At 39.5% G+C, this 17,189-nt stretch overlaps 1 protein-coding gene across 3 annotated transcripts in view; it reads right to left on the reverse strand.

Annotated features, from left to right (window-relative positions):
* Window positions 1–388: 388 nt before the first annotated feature.
* LOC148017841 (protein WHAT'S THIS FACTOR 1 homolog, chloroplastic-like) overlaps window positions 389–17,189 on the reverse strand; it is a 28,028-nt gene continuing 11,227 nt past the window's right edge. Inside the window, exon 2 of one of the 3 annotated variants that reach the window (XM_087662184.1) lies at window positions 389–651. In XM_087662184.1, the coding sequence (XP_087518310.1) occupies window positions 587–651 (65 nt within the window). In that variant the 3' untranslated portion in view covers window positions 389–586. Of the gene's footprint in view, window positions 700–4,630; window positions 5,496–17,189 lie in introns of those variants that run through there. The other 2 variants (XM_087662185.1, XM_087662186.1) reach the window with 2 other exon arrangements.

Consider the following 17,189-nt stretch of genomic DNA (forward strand, 5'->3'; position numbering starts at 1 on the left):
TTATATTTTTACATATATTTTTCACCCCATGATTTAAAGCCCAAAATCCATTATTTCTTATGAAAGTTAACATTCTCTTCTTTCTATTTGTTGAACTTCTAAGAATCTGCATAAGAGAATATTAGTGTTATCCAATCATGGATCTTGTAGGCTATTGAATAACATGCATCATCCTTTTGTATTTTGATACGGATATATCCATATAAAGTTATTAATTTCCTTTAAAAACTATATAATTTCCTTCAAATATACATGAAAAAGGTTTGAGGCATTAAAATGAAATAAGATACATTAAACTTAAAGCTAGTCTACAAGCTAATGACACGATAAAAGCTAAAATACAAATACATACTGAATGTTCAACTTCCTTGGAGACCATATTTGATTGTCTTACAGTGAGTAATGTTGTTGCATAAAACATGCAACTGAAGATCCTTTATAGAACACATGTCAAATCTTTATATCCAATTGTTTCACATGTACTTTAAACTCAAGAATTCTTCCTTCCACTAAAAGCTCATATTTTTTATTTTTCTATTTATTACTCTTGTGAAGGCCTTTACAACAAGAGAGTATTGTTATCTAATCATGGAGCTTGTAGATTGTTGAATACCACATAGCATTCTCTCTTATATTGTAGTATGTACACGTCTGCATAGAGTTAGACAGTCACCCAAAAGAAGACACAGAAAAAGAAGTCTGAGATATTAACAAAAAATGATGTCAGAATAGAGCAAAGGTAATGCGAAAAAGGGTTTGGAGAAGCCAAGATACCAAAACAATGAGAGCTAAGAGACAAATAAACACAAAAATGACAAAAACTACATTTTGAAATCTCTCTTACATCAAATTTTTAGTTTTTAAATTTTAAGGCAACTTAAAATAATCCCACTTTTCAAAACATCACATCAAGGTTCTAAAAGCAAGAAAAAGGAATTAAAAATGACATTATCAATCATAAGTCCTTTAGTTGGAATTGCCTTGTGAGAAATAAGCTTAGAAATCCCTTTTCAACTTTTTGCTGGAGACAAATGGCCAAATTAGTAGAGTCAAATGTTGCACTAGACCACATATGGTACTATCCCATTGGCATTTTCACTAATCTCATCATTAGTGAACACTACTAAAAGACCCATTTTTTCTCAAAATTTGTACTAATGTTCACACTTAAGTGCTACCCCCAAAAGTACATTACCATGTGCATCAAGGTCACCTTGGCTTTTGGAGTTGCGCCACCACTACATTTCTATAACTATGAGCATTAGGAAACACCAAATGTATTCCAAGGCATGCCCATGAAATAACTACCATGGAGTTGCATAACCTTTTCCAAGTCTAAACAAATTCAACTTATAGTAAGACTTCGAGACACTTTGTTGGAATCCCTTATACACAACAAAACCTTGTTCTATTCAATGAAAAGTCTCATGAAATTTGGAACTAACAAGGAGCAACATGTTGAGAGTAGAACACATGACAAGTGCTACCCATACTAACCCAATGTGTTTCCACATTCTCTTGCTCAAAAGTGGTTGTCCAACTACGTTTCCAAAATACATTACTATGTACATCAAATTCAACTTAGCTTGGAGCTACCACCCCTTCATTCCTATAACCACAAGTATTATGGAATACCATATATATTCTAAGACTCATGAGTCACCACCCCGTAAAATAACTATCACAAAGGAGTTGCTTGACCTTTTGTAAGTCTAGAGAGATGCAACTTATATTGAGTCTAAGAGTCACTTCAGTGAAATCCCCTATGTACAAAATAATCCTATTTCATTTAACTAAAAGTCTTATGAAACTTGGAACCCAAAAGAAGCAACATCTTAAGAATACAACCCATGAGAATTTGTGCTATCCACATGAACCTAATGTGTTGTACATCCACTTACTCAAAAGTGGTTGCCTAGCTGCTTGCATTGAGACATTGACACCACCTTGATTAACTACTAATCCAATATGTTTCAACTTGTTCCATTATCCAAATGAATTGAAATTGTCATAAGAGCCTTCTATAACTAGCTAGCCTCTTCTTGAGGTCATTTCAAAATAGCATTTTTGATATGACCAAATCAAAATCAATTTTCAAAAAAAGTAGTCACTTGGCTCTTACATGAAGAATTTCATACCCTAAGCTACAAGGCACATCCTAACAGACAAATGCTTCTCAATATCCTACAACCACCAAGGCCTTTTTCATTTTTTAGAAGCCTATTAAAGCACTTGTTTAAAAGATCTCAATACCATAATCATAGTTGCACTCCTACATCGTATGAAGATGTCCCATACCACCGTACATTTCATAGTGTACTTGACTCATACAAGAAAAGTTTTTTTTTTCTTCCTATAGTGACTATTGGTATACAACTAAGTTTTTTATTGTTTTTGACCATTTTATGACTTTGTTTTAATGTTTTCTATGTTAGCCCAAGCATTATTACTTTGACTTTAAACATATGTTCTATCATATGTTGTCGAACATGATCAAGTTTTTTAATGTACTTTTATTGTGTCACACCTTACAAAACCTTAAGATACCATTCAGTACCATATGATATTGTATTATACCAAAGTGTATTTTTCGTCCCTAATAACCTTGTCCAAACATATACTACATACGAGACAATTGTACTTCCACCTACAAAGGATACACTTGCCAAAGAACATCTTGGAATTCTTCCAATTGTCTCCATGAACCGCCTAAATATATTTCCACCTAATAACAAGGTAGCTCCTTGTAAAATCTCAATTCCACCTTGAAGAAAATGCAAGAGTATGCAAAGAAGAGAATCATGAATATGGAGAGAAAAGGAGAGGAGAAAAGAAAGCTAGAAGAAAAGAATGATCTACACTAAACAATGAAGTTGAATATAAGGTCTAACCGGTCCCTACATGTAGCCCAAGATGTCAATGAGGGCACTAAATCAAGCTCAATGATGATAATAGCACTTGTGGCAATGACAAAGATAGTGATGGTGACAAAGATGTTGATAGAGATGAAGTGTGCAACTAATAGTCCTTGCTGGAGATGCAGAAGAATGCAACAATCTTAATGAGCATATAGCTTCCCAAAAAATATTAATGTAGGAGCCTCTATGGCAAACCACGACCATCTGGAGTAGACTAGGGCTAATGCACAGTGTGAACACACCTAAATTGATTGAGAAAAGATATACATGCTCTAAATAGAGCTACCTCCACCAAAGCACATGACAAACATGTCAAAACTCCTAATTTCCTTGTCTATGGGGCTCATAGGCAGGATATGATAGTGTATGGCAAATATGAGCTCCTATGAGCCCCTGTCAACTAAGAGTTTGACCGGGCCTCATAAGCAAGAGATGATAGTGTATGACAAATATGATTGCTAGCACCCCCTCAGATCCTAGGTGTGGCTAAAGATTGAAGACAAGGATCCAAGGGTGACTAGAAGAGTACCAATGATGATGAAGCTCGTTAACGTAGATCGCCAATGAAGAAGCTCCTCAGGATCCTAGAAATCCCCCTCTGAAACACTACGAACCCAGGAATCCACAATTGCATCATTGAGATCATTCCCCTCTAACATGGATGGGGGGTGTGAGGGAACCACTAAAGGAGAGGATGGGGGATGGAAAGAAACCTTTGGAATAGATGGTGCACAAGTGGAAATAGGTGTAGCAATAGTCATTTGCCTCAACCCTACATAAAAGAAGGAGAATGGAGCATATAGAGCCCCCTCTCTTACCAATTTGTCGCTAAAACAACTCCTTTAACATATGGATATGAGGAAACACAGATTCATGGATAACAATCGGTATAGAGTAGAGGAAGGCTCACAAGATTTAGCTCCATCCTTCGCTCCCGGACAAAGGTGAGGATACTACTTTCAATATTTCTCCTCAAGATGTGTCCCCTTCCTATCGTGTTAAAGCCTAAAGAATCCTCATGTTTCTCCTTCTTGGGCTTGGCTTTTGTTTTCTCCTTATTCTTCTTCCCTCCTTTCATACCTATAGTAAATTCTTTCGTGGAGTTGGATCCACTGGCTACCTCTATAGGGTGCTCATCCTGCTCCCAGATAAGAAGGGCAAGCTCCTCCCATAGAGTTTCTCGTGTCCTCGATCTAAGGAAACTAGTATAGAAGACATCATATTGTGGAGATGGCAACTAAGTCAAAAGAATCATGGCCATATCCTCCGAAGATATCATCCATTGAGGGAGAAAAGCTCATCCCTCATCCTTCAACCTATTGATGTGATCCTTCATAGAAGGAGAGCCATCAATAGCAAGCATCCATAATTTCTTCTCAAGAGTAATCTAATGGGCAAATGTCTTCTGATGGTACAAAGAAGCAAGCTTTATCCACACTTTCGCTGCCTACCGCAACCTATGCACATGCATTAGGACAGAATCTTGTAAGCTCATAAAGAGAAGAGACCGGGCTCTAGAATTAAGTTGATCCCTTAGGGTCGCACGATCCATCATTGATCCCACTCTGGGATCCTCCATGGGACGAGGAATAGGGTGTGTAACAAACTCCCAAAGATCGAAGGTGTTAAGATACATTCCACCTTATGGGGCCAAAGCGATTAAAGAAGAGAAAGTAGGAAGAGAAGAATGATCTGCACTGAACAATGAAGGAAAGCTGAATAAATGAGGGCTGACCAGTCCTTGCACACGGCGCAAGGCGTCAATGAGAGCACTAGATCAGGCTGAAAAATGATGACAGCATCTATAACGGTGATGGAGATGGTAATGGTGATGGAGATGGAGTGTGCAGCCAGCAGTCCTCACCATAGACAAAGAAGAATGCGGCAATCTGAATGTGTGCACACCTGCCAAAAAGAACAATCAATCTGCCCCACACTTCCCACTGATATAAATAAAAGTGCCAAAACTGGCTTATCAGCAGCCTGGAGGCAAAAAAGATGCAGTCGGCATGGTCAAAACTAACGGATCAGCACTGGCTGCTGCCGAAAATGCTGATGTGGCAGCCTCTGTGGCAAATCCCAGCCATTTGGAGCAGATTGGGGCTGATGCACATTGTGAAAACACACCTAAAGCAACTGAAAAAAGAAATGCATGCTATAAACAGAGCTGCCTTCCTCCGTCAAAGCACATGATAGACACGTCAGAGCACCTAATGTCCCCATCTGACTCAGACTTCACATCATTTTATTCCACACAACAACACTGTGACAGCCTTTGGTCAAGCTGATAGCCTTTGGTCAAGTCCATATACGGTGTTTAATCATCAAGCAGATGGTCCATAAAACAGCAGCCTTTGCAGGATCGTGTAAGTTTGTCTGTCAACAGCAGACTTGTGCACAGGTTGAAAGATGTAAAGAGGCTTGCTTATATTACACATGTCAAACTTCGAAGTCCTGCAACCCTAGAAAATGTAACACTTCAACATGAGGCATTTGAACATTCACTTTGGCCCATTTTGAAATCCCAATGCTCTCATTGCTTCAGAAGAAATTACTGCTGTGTTTGACTAGTCTAACCTGCAAGAATGAAAAATCCTCTGGAACACTTATGAAAGGCGCAAGAAGTTCAAAAAACCAAATGAAGCAACCCTCTGATGACACCAATAGCATAATTACAAAATCCACACCAGTAATCTGACTGTTTTCTGTACTTATCTAACTAAATTAAGTCATGTAATCTCAGTAGGGAATATTACCAACCGACAAAACTGACTTCAGCTGGCGATGACCCAATTGAACTTCGGGCGCCAGCGGGGCTTGCAGGCGATGGCGACGGGGGCTGCAGGCGAGGGCGACGGGGCACGGGCGACGCAACAGGCGTGGCGGACAGGGTCACGACGAGCAGTCCCGCAGGCGATGGCGATGGCGACCCCCCTCTCTCTTTCTCTCTCTCTCTCTCTCTCTCTCTCTGTGTGTGTCTGCGCTTAAACTATTTCTCTCTCAGCATTGCTCCCTCTCTCTCTCTCTCTCTCTCTCTCTCTCTCTCTCCCCCAAGCTCTAAACTGAGTGAATGGCTAAGACCTAACCCCCAAAAACGTTTTCTCAATTTTCATGGGCATTTTTGCCAAGTGGCAACCTTCTTAACCCATTTTTTAGCATTATTCAACCATTTAATTAATTTTTAGAATTAATTAATCCTAAAAATTAATTTCAATCCTTCAAACCCTACCAAAAATTAAATGTGTCCATCCATAATTAAATTGGCTAGGTCATTTGCAACATAGAGTGGTCCCCAATCTCTATTGACCCTTAGACAGAAATTAATTAATTAATTAATGCTAGTCCCTATTGTCACCACTAATACTTATTAGCCAAATAATTGTGCTAGGGTCTAACCTAACACCAACTAAACCCAAAGCCCAGCTGGCATAACTTATTACAACTTTTGCCTTTGACACCCACTACATCCTCGAGGTCCTTGGCCTGTTACCTTGCAATAACTACCATGTGCATCACATGTACTAAACAACCTTGCACATTTCATTAATAACTTAATCAAATGTTATCAGCAAGATTAAAGCATCTTAAAATTTCACATCCCTGTGACATAAGCTGCAATTTTCGGACAGCACACACTACACCATCCTTCTTAAAAGCAAATCTTTGCATTTTTCCAAGAATGTAACCCTCACAAGTATGGGGAGGCGGAGTATCCAAAGTAGGCAAAGCATCTACCATCTGACACCTTTAAAGAGTCATGAGATTGCTAAAGCTCATGTGACCATAGCGAGCATGCCAAAGCTTCGCAATCTACATTGCGAGCATCAAAGTGCTAACTACTAGAGCATCATAAGAACTCTCACATATGTCCAACAAAAATAGGCCCTTATATAATGTATCTGACAATCGAAGAGCATAGTCCATCTCTCTATCTTTGATAATACACTTGTCATCCTCAAAGATCACCTAAAATCCATACTTGTTAAAAGCTGAAATGAACAGTGAATTCTTTGTGATATAGGCACAAACAAAACATCAAGAAGCATGAAATATGAACCATTTGCAACAACAACCAGCACTGAACCAATGCTACATATATCATAACCGTTGTTATTAGCACATGTAACACGCTTCCCTATAGGGGCTAAATGCAAAGATGTGAACAAACACTTTCATGAAGTGATGTGCTTGGATACCCCATTGTCAAAATACCATGTATGCTACGTTTCAGCAGCATTAAATGCACTATCAGCCATGGACATGTCATATTGTATGTCAAGAAAGCACATTCCTCCTCTACAAAGTTGGTTGTAGCATCCCCATCCGAAGGCGGAGTGGAGGATGTCTCCCGAACAACCAAACCAGAGTCGTTTTCCTTCTCCTTGGCTAGCCTTTTCTTGCATTTACCAATGTAATGTCCTGGTTTCTTGCAGCAGTGGCATTACTCCTTTTTCTATCTTCTCTGTATCTTGGGCAGCCTTGTTTGATTATTATCCCAAATCAGCCTTTTGCTACTTTTTTCCAAACTGCTTTGCTTTGCCCTTGCCTTTATATTTAGAGAGCATGGCAACATCCCCTGACCTCATAACAATATTTCTCTAATTCTATTCCTATTCTAATAAGAGATCTTCCAACTCCACAAAAGTAAGAGGTTGCTGCCCCCGCCCCCCCCCCCCCCCCCTTCAAAGATAAATTCAGCAATGTGTGGAAACCAAGAGAAGACTCGGGGAGTGAGTTTAGAGTGGCATTCACCATTTCTACATCCAAAATAACCTCATCAATGTTCAACAGCTACTCACGGATATCCTGCAAGTGTGTGAGGTGATCTATCATGCTACCACCCTCATCCATATGTGCATCAGCCAATTCTCTCCATGAGTAGGAGATTTTGGCTTCATTACGAGCTGTAAACATACGTTCCAGAATATCCCCAACTGCTTTGGAGATCTTACATGACTATATATGAGGTATGATCACTCTCTTAACTAACAAGGCAATCAGTGATTAAGGTTGTGTATCTTTTAAGTCCCATCTCCTCTAATCTGCTATAGAAGAAGCAAGGGCAGCACCTAGAGCAACAATGGGAGTAGCTGATGTGAAGAAAACTGTGGAGTAGCTACTAGGGTTTGCACTAAGGAGACACAGTGTACAACTACGATAGAAACACAACGATACAAACACAGATGCACAAAACTCAAACCCTAAACACAAAACATAAAACTTAAACACAAAAACAAACATAAGCAGGAGAGAGAGAGAGAGAGAGAGAGAGAGAGAGAGAGAGAGAGAGAGAACACAACTTTGAAGTAAATGAAAACTGTAAATGAATGAAGAGTGTACAAAGTCCCCAAGGGCAAAGCAGTAGTGTCAAAGAGTGACGTCCACTAGAGACGAATCCCAAGTACTATAACCACCAGTGAGAGATGAGAGAGTGCGACATAATGAAGGGCAGGCTGAAATTTGGTAAACATAGCAATGTACCACCAAAGAAGGCTGAAAACAGATCACCCGAGGCAAAGAACTGTCAAGCAACAACAAGAGAGATGTTTGTTGATGTAAGTGGCCTATTGCACAACAAAAACGCAAGTACTGCAGCAATCACTTTTGTTGGCGACAAAGATGACACTAGCCTATCGCCTGGCACCAAATGCTGAAAATGCAAATTGATCAAGTGCTATGATGACACAATAGATGGAGACCTCCAAATAGCAAGCCAATGGCTAGAAACAGGCCGCCTGGATAGTGATGGTCGCTTGCAGTCCATGATGGCTAGACAGGAGATGGTAGGTGGCTGATAGCTGAAATCTGCATGGTAGAGTGAGAAACCTACATAAAGGATAAAGACTGAATGGGGACAGCCTATCTATTTATAGATATGGATGGACCCTACCAAATTAGGATTTCATAGAAACTCTCTCGAACCACACATCATTTTTGTGTTTTGCATTAAATAAGTATGTTTTGAGGCTATTAAGAGACTATTTAGCATGTAATGCATTTCTTCGCTCAACACCCCCTCTCAAGCCCAAAACAAGGCTAAAAAGAAAGGCCAACCCACCCAAAGCATCCCACCTAAAAGTAGCTAGGACATCAGACAAACGGTGCATGGTGGCTACCCAGTGGCCTACCAAGACTATAGAGGCAATGGTTATCATATAAGGGAGTTCAAGTAGTCACCCCAGAGAGGACAGGGCATTGAACAAAGGGTGCACATCGGCTACAGAGTGGCCTACCAAGTCCTGCAAAGGCAAATGGAACCACAAAGAAAAAAAATTTAAAAGATATATTGAGAGATTGTTTGTGGTCAATTAAGTGCGGTTGATTAAGTAAACAAGGTTCGAGACCCACCTCGGTTTATGCATCAGAATTTTGGCAACTTACATGCGATTTAACATGGCATGAGGATTATTTTATTAGTCAATTCTGTTGGGGATTGAAAGATTATGTTAAAGATCTTTTGATCACCGTGCCAAAGGTGCACACACTTAGTGAATTCATCTCTCAAGCAATTGAATGTGACAACCATCTGTTTGAGAGAAGACAAGAAAGACATTAAGGAGCCACTTAGAATTCAAGCATGATGAAGACTTTTGAAGACCCAATCACCCAAGAAGACCAAGTATCTAAGGCAAAGCCTATGCAAATTATATAACGCAGTTCAAGCCATTGACAACTCAAAAAAACAAAGGTGGCACATTAATGGATTATGCATGCATTGCGGCCAGTCCAAACACATGGGTAAATATTGTCCTAACAAAGAAAGGATGAGAATTCATGGCATCCACTACTTCATCACTATTAAGAAACATCAAATGTCCAGTCTCAATAGAGACCATGCAACTAGACAAAGCTTCAAGAAACCCAAATGAATGTCTTCTTTTATTTGCAAATCCAACATTTAGCTTTATGTTACGAAGAAAGATTCACCTAGAGAGAAGCCAGATAGATGGACAAGCTTTGTTACACTCTAGAGTCGGGAGCCACAACATGCTTCACAGACGAGAAACTTAGTAAGCAATTCCCCTACAAGGAAACTGTCCAAGTGGCACCATTGCATAGCATTTTGCATGAGCATGATCAGGTTTGCATTACCTCTTGCGTAGCTTCAATGCATTGTCATTCTATTCTTTTAATCATGCATCTATGTGTATTTATTCATTTTCAATCTTTGGAGTGATCAACTTTGAATCTACCATATTCATGGCATTACACACCGTAGTCTCCCTCACTTGCTATGCTTGCTTCACTTGCTTGCTTGCTTTCCACACTTCTTTTTTACCTCTCCACATGCTTACCATAGATGCTTCCCACCCTTAGCCTTATTTCCTTCTTCATTGATACCCAATAGAAGTTGGGATAGGTTTATTTGTTTTGTGAAGGTCTTGGGCATCACGAGGACATGAAATTTTGAGATGCTTTTATCCTGTCGATAATATTTGATTAAGGTATTAATCAAATGTGCAAGGTTGTTTAGCATATGTGATGCACATGGCAATTATTTCATGGTATAGGCCAAGGACCCCGAGGATGCAGTGGGTATCAAAGGCAAAAGTTGTAATAAGTTATACTTGATAAGTACTAGGTGACACCGATATTAGATTTTCGCCGAGACCAATTTATTGGCCAATAATGTCAATGGTGGTGACATTAGAGATCAAGCATTAATTAAGTAATTAATGCTTACAATCTAAGGGTCAAAAACTACTCAAGGATATTTGAAAGACAAATTGGTCTAGCCCATTTGAATTATTGACTAGTGAAATTAAATTTTTGAGCACTGGAATAATTATTAAATTAATTTTCACAATTAATATTTTTAAAATTAATTTAATAAGCTAAAACATGTTAAAAAATGAAATTAGAATATTGTCACTTGGCATAACTTGCACATGCAAGTGGGAAAAACATTTTTAGGGATAGATGGGGTCTATTCCAACCATGGTGAGAGAGAGGAAGGCTATTAGAGAGCAAGGAGAGACTACCGATGTGATTTGCAACCACCAAGGATTAGTCCTACAGCATGTGACAGCAGTTTAGAGCCGCCCAAGACCAGGTGACAATAGCCCAAGGTCCTTCTGGTACAAGTGATAGCATATAGGATAGGGCAACAATCTGTCTGGTAATTCTAAGCTCTAGATGACAGCTTCCATGGTTGTTTAAGCAGGACAATAGCAGTTTTTCAGCATTTCTCATTATTAAACTCTGAAATTTCTCTCTCTACAGCATTCTCTCTCATTCCCTAGCCATTTCTCAAGTTATCTCAGCATTTTCCAGCAATTTGAGCCATCAGAGAAAGAGATTTCAGTCAATCTTTGCTGTAAACCCTAATTTACCATAGAAGTTAGGGTTTGATAACCCTAATTACAATAGTTGAAATTAGGGAATTTCAAGGAGATTCAAAAGGCCAGCCAGCCGATATCAAATTTGGGGCTGAATTTGTCTTTCAAGCAGCAGGGTGAAGGTCAATCCCCAAGCAAACCAAGGGGCAAATTGGTTTGAAGGCGTGCTGGTCAAATTTGACAACAAGAGGCACTTGGATTAGCAAAGGAGATCAGAGGATCATAGTTGTACTCCTTCAATTTTCAATATAAGAAAAAGAAATACCACAAGGGGCGCTAGTTTTGGGGCCAATACGCTATCCAATGTCCTAGATTGTATGATAAAGTGTGCATTTCAATTTTGTGAATTTGTAAATTGTTGTAATAGTGCTTAATTAGGTTATTATTTACTATCCTATTCGAGGAGGAAGGCCGTTTGCATAGTTCCATTGCCAGGATATCATCAATTCCCTTGACTTGATGGACTTGAGGCACCTGATTGAAGGTTAGAAGCTTTGTTCTAGTGCTGAAATTGTATTCAACTGAGCATTACAACAAGAATATCTTCAAATAGAAGAGATCAAGCAAGGGTGATGCCTCTCAATCTGAAAATGCACAAACTATTGGGGAAAATATAGTGCCTAATCTTGAACAAGGCGTTTAGCATGGAAAGCAAGCTGATAATGTTGATTTAGACCAAAATGTGGGTCCTTCTAGGCCATCAAAAGTTGATGACTAGTAAAAGCAATAACCATTTTAAAAATCGGTTGATGACAGCAACTAAAATGTTTGTGTAATTGGGAAATTATCCTTAGTTCATGCACTTTTTGAGTCCCTTAGAGGAGGGTAGTAAAGGCAAGAAGAGAAAATCGTCTTCAAAAGGTTCGAGACAGCAAGATGCACCGAAGGAAGAGCCAATACAGCAGCATGATGTTCCAAACGTGGGCAATGAGCATAAGCAAATGATGCTAATGGGGCAATTGATGCATAGCAAGGCCAACTTGAAGTGCCAATCGAATGCTTTTCGAACAGCAAGGCATGCATGCTATGATGGGACAACCAGGGTACTTTGGTGGTGGCACTAGTTTTCATATGCTATGGTGGGTCAAGGATCACATATGGCCATGTATGACACAACTCCTTATCATATGCAGCAAACAATGCGTGGTGTGTAAGGCCCAATGTATCCTAGTATGGCTAGTAACATACATAACCCCATGTATAGCAATGTTGGCATGATGCTGGGGTACAAAGTGACAAGTTTGGCAATGCATATAGGCAAACCACTATGTTTGGACTCAAGGTATTAATGTTGGTCATGCAAATGCTCCATACAGTGTTGGTCATGAGGAAAAATGCTGCTAGTAATGCATGCAATGTATGGGAAAATGTATCTTGGTATGACTGGTATTATGCAAATTCCCATGCACAGTCACATTTCAATGGTCCAAAGTATGCAAACAAGAATATTTCCTAATGCATCTAGTGCCCCTAGCATGTCAAGTACACATGAGAGGCTAGTCAACTAGATGTAATGTTGCATATTAGTTAAGTTGGAATTGCAATAGTGTGAAAGTATAAGCATTGCAATGTTTAAGGGAAAGAAAGGCCTACAATAACCTGAGGGAGGTTTGAGGCAAGTAAAGTTAGAGGTAAAGTTTCCATATGCTTCTTGGTGAAGCTTCAGCATTGTTTCACCAATGGATGTCAAATGGATGGAAGAGGATGACTTGACAAACCATTCTCAGTTGTTGCAGTTTTACCTAAATGCCTTTTAGTTAGAGCCAACTTTAGTTTGAGCTCAGTCAGATTCAGCAAAGCAAGGGTCCAGAGTATTGCCTAATGCTCAAGGGGGAGGTAGCACTTCCACTCCGCTAGTTGAGGACAGCTCTCGTGTGGTGGATTTCAGATGTATTTAGCATGCATCCAAGGTACTATGCTAACAATATGTTTGTCATGAAGTCACTACTTAGTGTACTAGTCGTTGTGAGATGTATGCAGATGAGTATGAGTTTCACCTGGGCACTGAAACTATACTTTTGCATCAGTTTATGATCAGTTTGGCATGAGTTTTTGCCTTGGTTTGAGAAAAAAAGTTTCAGCTCAGTGTTTTATCAGTTTAAGAACCGTTTATGATCACTTTTGAGATCAGTTTTCCATTAGTTACTGATCAGTTTTACAATCAGTTTGCGATCAGTTTGGGGTCACATTTGCAACAGTTTGTGATCACTTTTCAGATCAATAAATCAACAGTTTATGATCAGATTATGATTAGTTCTCAATGGTTTATAGATGGTTCCATGGACAGCATCATGTTAATAAATGCCATTGATAGTTTTAGCCATGGTTTATGTTGAGAATATGCTTTTCTATGGTTGTGAAGTCAGAACTATTGCGAAACATGAGTTATGGATATATCCAATGGATTTCTAGCAAAAATTCTGGACTATATTTCATACAGGTTTGGGGTAGTAGCATGGTTGGACAACAATGGCTAATGTTGTGACTATGATGCCTTATGAAAATTCTAGTACAGTATATTTTTCCTTTGGCACAATGCAGTGCAATCGAGGACAATTGAAGGGATTTCAAAGGGGAGGTCTATCACCACGGGGACATGAAATTTTGAGATGTTTTAATCTTGTTGATAACATTTGATTAAGTTATTAATCAAATGTGCAAGGTTGTTTAGCACATGTGATGCACATGGTAGTTATTTCACGGTAACAAGCCAAGAACCTCAAGGATGCAATGGGTGACAAAGACAAAAGTTGTAATAAGTTATGCCTGACAAGTACTAGGTGATACCCGGTGTTAGATTTTGGACGAGATCAATTTATTGGCCACTAATTTTAGTGGTGACATTAGAGACTAGGCATTAATTACGTAATTTAATACCAGTCTAAGGGTCAATAATTGCTCAAGGATACTTGAAAGACAAATTGGCTAAGCCAATTTAATTCTTGGCTGGTGAAATTCAAATTTTTAACACTATAATAATCATTAAATTAATTTTCAGAATTAGTATTTTGCAATTAATTTATAAGCTGGATATCATCTCACATACTCATACAAGATGTAGGAGCAAAAGTTCCCTTATAGTCTATGCCATTCTTTTGTGCATGGCCTTTTGCTACCAACCATCCTAGAGAGTTTGTAGCAGCCATCTTGAGACAATTTTTGCTCTGTTTACAACAGTCATGCTGAACTACTGCCTCCACTACATGTAGCAAACCCTCATCAATAACCTCCTGTTCAAGAGTATATGGAGCAGCAACAACTTGTTGTAGCAGGTCTGTCTTGCCATTTACAATAAGCACGGACTCCAAAAGAAGTGGTAAAAAGCCTTTAAAAACATCATCGATGTCATGTCTAGTTGGTATTTGAAACTGATCATATGGCAAGTGGAAAAACGTTTTTAGGGGCTGGTGGAGTTTATTCCAGCCATGGTGAGAGAAGAGGCTGTTAGAGAGCAAGGAGAGGCTATTGATGTGATTTGCAACCACCAAGGATCAGTCCTACAACATGTGATAATAATTTGGAGCCCTCCAGGACCAGGTGATAGCAGTCCAAAGTCCTTCTAGTGCAGATGATACCATATAGAATGAGGCAACACACAATCTATCTAGTGGTCCTAAGCTGTAGGTGACAGCTGCCATGGATGTTTGAACAGGACAGCAACAATTTTTAAGCATTTCTCGTGATGAAACTCTCAAATTTCCCTCTCTACAGCTTTCTCTCTCATTCCCTAGCCATTCCTCAAGTTAGCTCAGCATTTTCTACTAATTTGAGCCATCAAAGGAAAAGATTTCAGTCAATCTCTACTATAAACCCTAATTTACAATAGAAATTAGGGTTTAACAACCACCTCGCGATGTGTGCTTAAAATTGTAAGCCTAGGGCTTAAATTCTAGCAGTCGAAATTAGGAAAATTCAGGGAGATTTAAAAGGCCAACCAATCAATATTAAATTTGGAGTTGAATTTGTCTTTCAAGGAGCATGGTGAAGGCCAATCCCCGAGCAAACCAAGGGGCAAATCGGTTTGGAGGCTTGTTGGTCAATTGCGACAGCAAGAGGCACTTGAATTAGCAGAGGAGATCAGAGGATCTCGGTTGTACTCCTTCCATTTGCAATATAAGATACAGAAATACTGCAATGGGTGCCAGTTTTGGGGCTAATAGGCTATCCAACGCCCAAGATTGTATTGTAAAGTGTGCATTTCAATTTTGTGAATTTGTTAATTGCTGTAATTAGTGTTTAATCAAGTTATTTACCACCCTATCTGAGGAGAAAGGCTGGTTTGATTAGGACTGACCATCCCTTTATTCTCCCCCAAAGGGCACAAATTACTCGATAAGACAAAAACTGATTGGAAACACTCACTTAAAGCTAAATCTTTTGAACAATACACCAAAAGTCCTGAACCAAAAAAAAAGTCCATTTTGTTTCCATCCACCTTTGCAAGAGTTCGTAGACCACTGCAACAACAAGCACCCTTTGTTGAATGATTTGTCCTCTCTGGGGTGAACACTTGGGCTCCCTTGGTAAGATTACCATCGCCTCTCTAGTGTTGGTAGATAATTGGGCAATTAACATACACCCTTTGCCCAATGCCTTGGCTACTTTGGGGTAGGACGCCTTGGGGAAAAGAAAAGAAAAAGGGCTTAGGCTTGTTTGCAATCCCTTTCTAGTTTCAGTTTTGGGCTTAAGAGGGGGGTATTAAGCTAAATTATCATTCGCTTTCATTAAACAACACCAAAACTCAACTTAACTAATGAATTTTAACCATTTCTTTTAAATCGGAAGCGGTCCGAGAGAGTTTCAGTGTCCCACATGTAAATCCTAATTTGGAAGGCCCCAAACTTTCTATAAAAAGACAACCTACCCTCCCACTCAGTCTAATCTTATTTTTGTGGCTTGCAAGTGCCAAAGCTTTGTTGCCCACACCCCATTTGTGGAGGATATCTCAGTTGAAACTGCCCCAACATGTCTACCACTCATTGAGCCTGTTTCTCAGCCTTTCTACACAGATTTGGACTGTTTCAGCCATCAACAATTGCTGTCCTGCCTGGGCAATTGCTAATGCACCCTCTCCCTACTATCGCCAACTGCCACATGGCAGCATCTACTGCATTTGGACCTGCTAGTTGCCGCCCTGCCCTCTGCTACTGCAGCAACTATTGCATATTGATCTGCTAGCTGCCGACCTGACTGCCATATCATCACTATACCTGCATTTTGTTGTCTGTGTTTGCAAACTTTCCCTCTTCTCTACCTATCTAATACTGATCCAACACCTACAGTACTGCATTTGCTACTGCCAAACGTCTTTGAATGCTGCCTTGCTACATTTTGGAATCTGCCACAGTACAACACACACTCCAGCTCATTAACTCTACCTTTGTGCTCGAGACACAAGAGTTCAAGGTGCAGTATTCATTCACTACATAGTGTATTTGCTACATGAGCATGTTGGAAACTGACCAACTATGGAGGAGAGAGAAACAAGAAAGTGACAGTAGAAAGTGTGACCTGAAAACAATAGATGGTACTTCCTGAGCTGAAAGTAATAGATCAAAAGTACAACCTTAGGTGTAAGGTAGACCAAACCCCTAACTTAACTGAAGTTAGCTAACTCTAGAACTAAGTCTACAGGTGGTGAGAACTTATTAACATAGCAGTGTTCATACTACAAACCAACTAACTAAAACATCGGGCATTGCCCATAGAATTGGCAAAATCTAACATCCCCTACAATGCCAATGTGGTGAAAGTACAAGAATATCAATTAGCAAAGGGTAGCAAGTTTGAGGACTTTCAAAAAGCCTCAAATTTCTCATGAGGAAGTGCTTTGGTGAAAATGTCTACAACATTGTCCTCTGTAAGGACATACATCAAACTAATCCCTCCTACATAGCATCTCCCTCTAGCATAATGGTAATGTACTTCAATG

Source organism: Lygodium microphyllum, chromosome 21 (assembly GCF_053477565.2).
Source record: "Lygodium microphyllum isolate KBCC chromosome 21, Lygodium_microphyllum_v1.1.10, whole genome shotgun sequence".
NCBI lineage: Eukaryota > Viridiplantae > Streptophyta > Polypodiopsida > Schizaeales > Lygodiaceae > Lygodium > Lygodium microphyllum.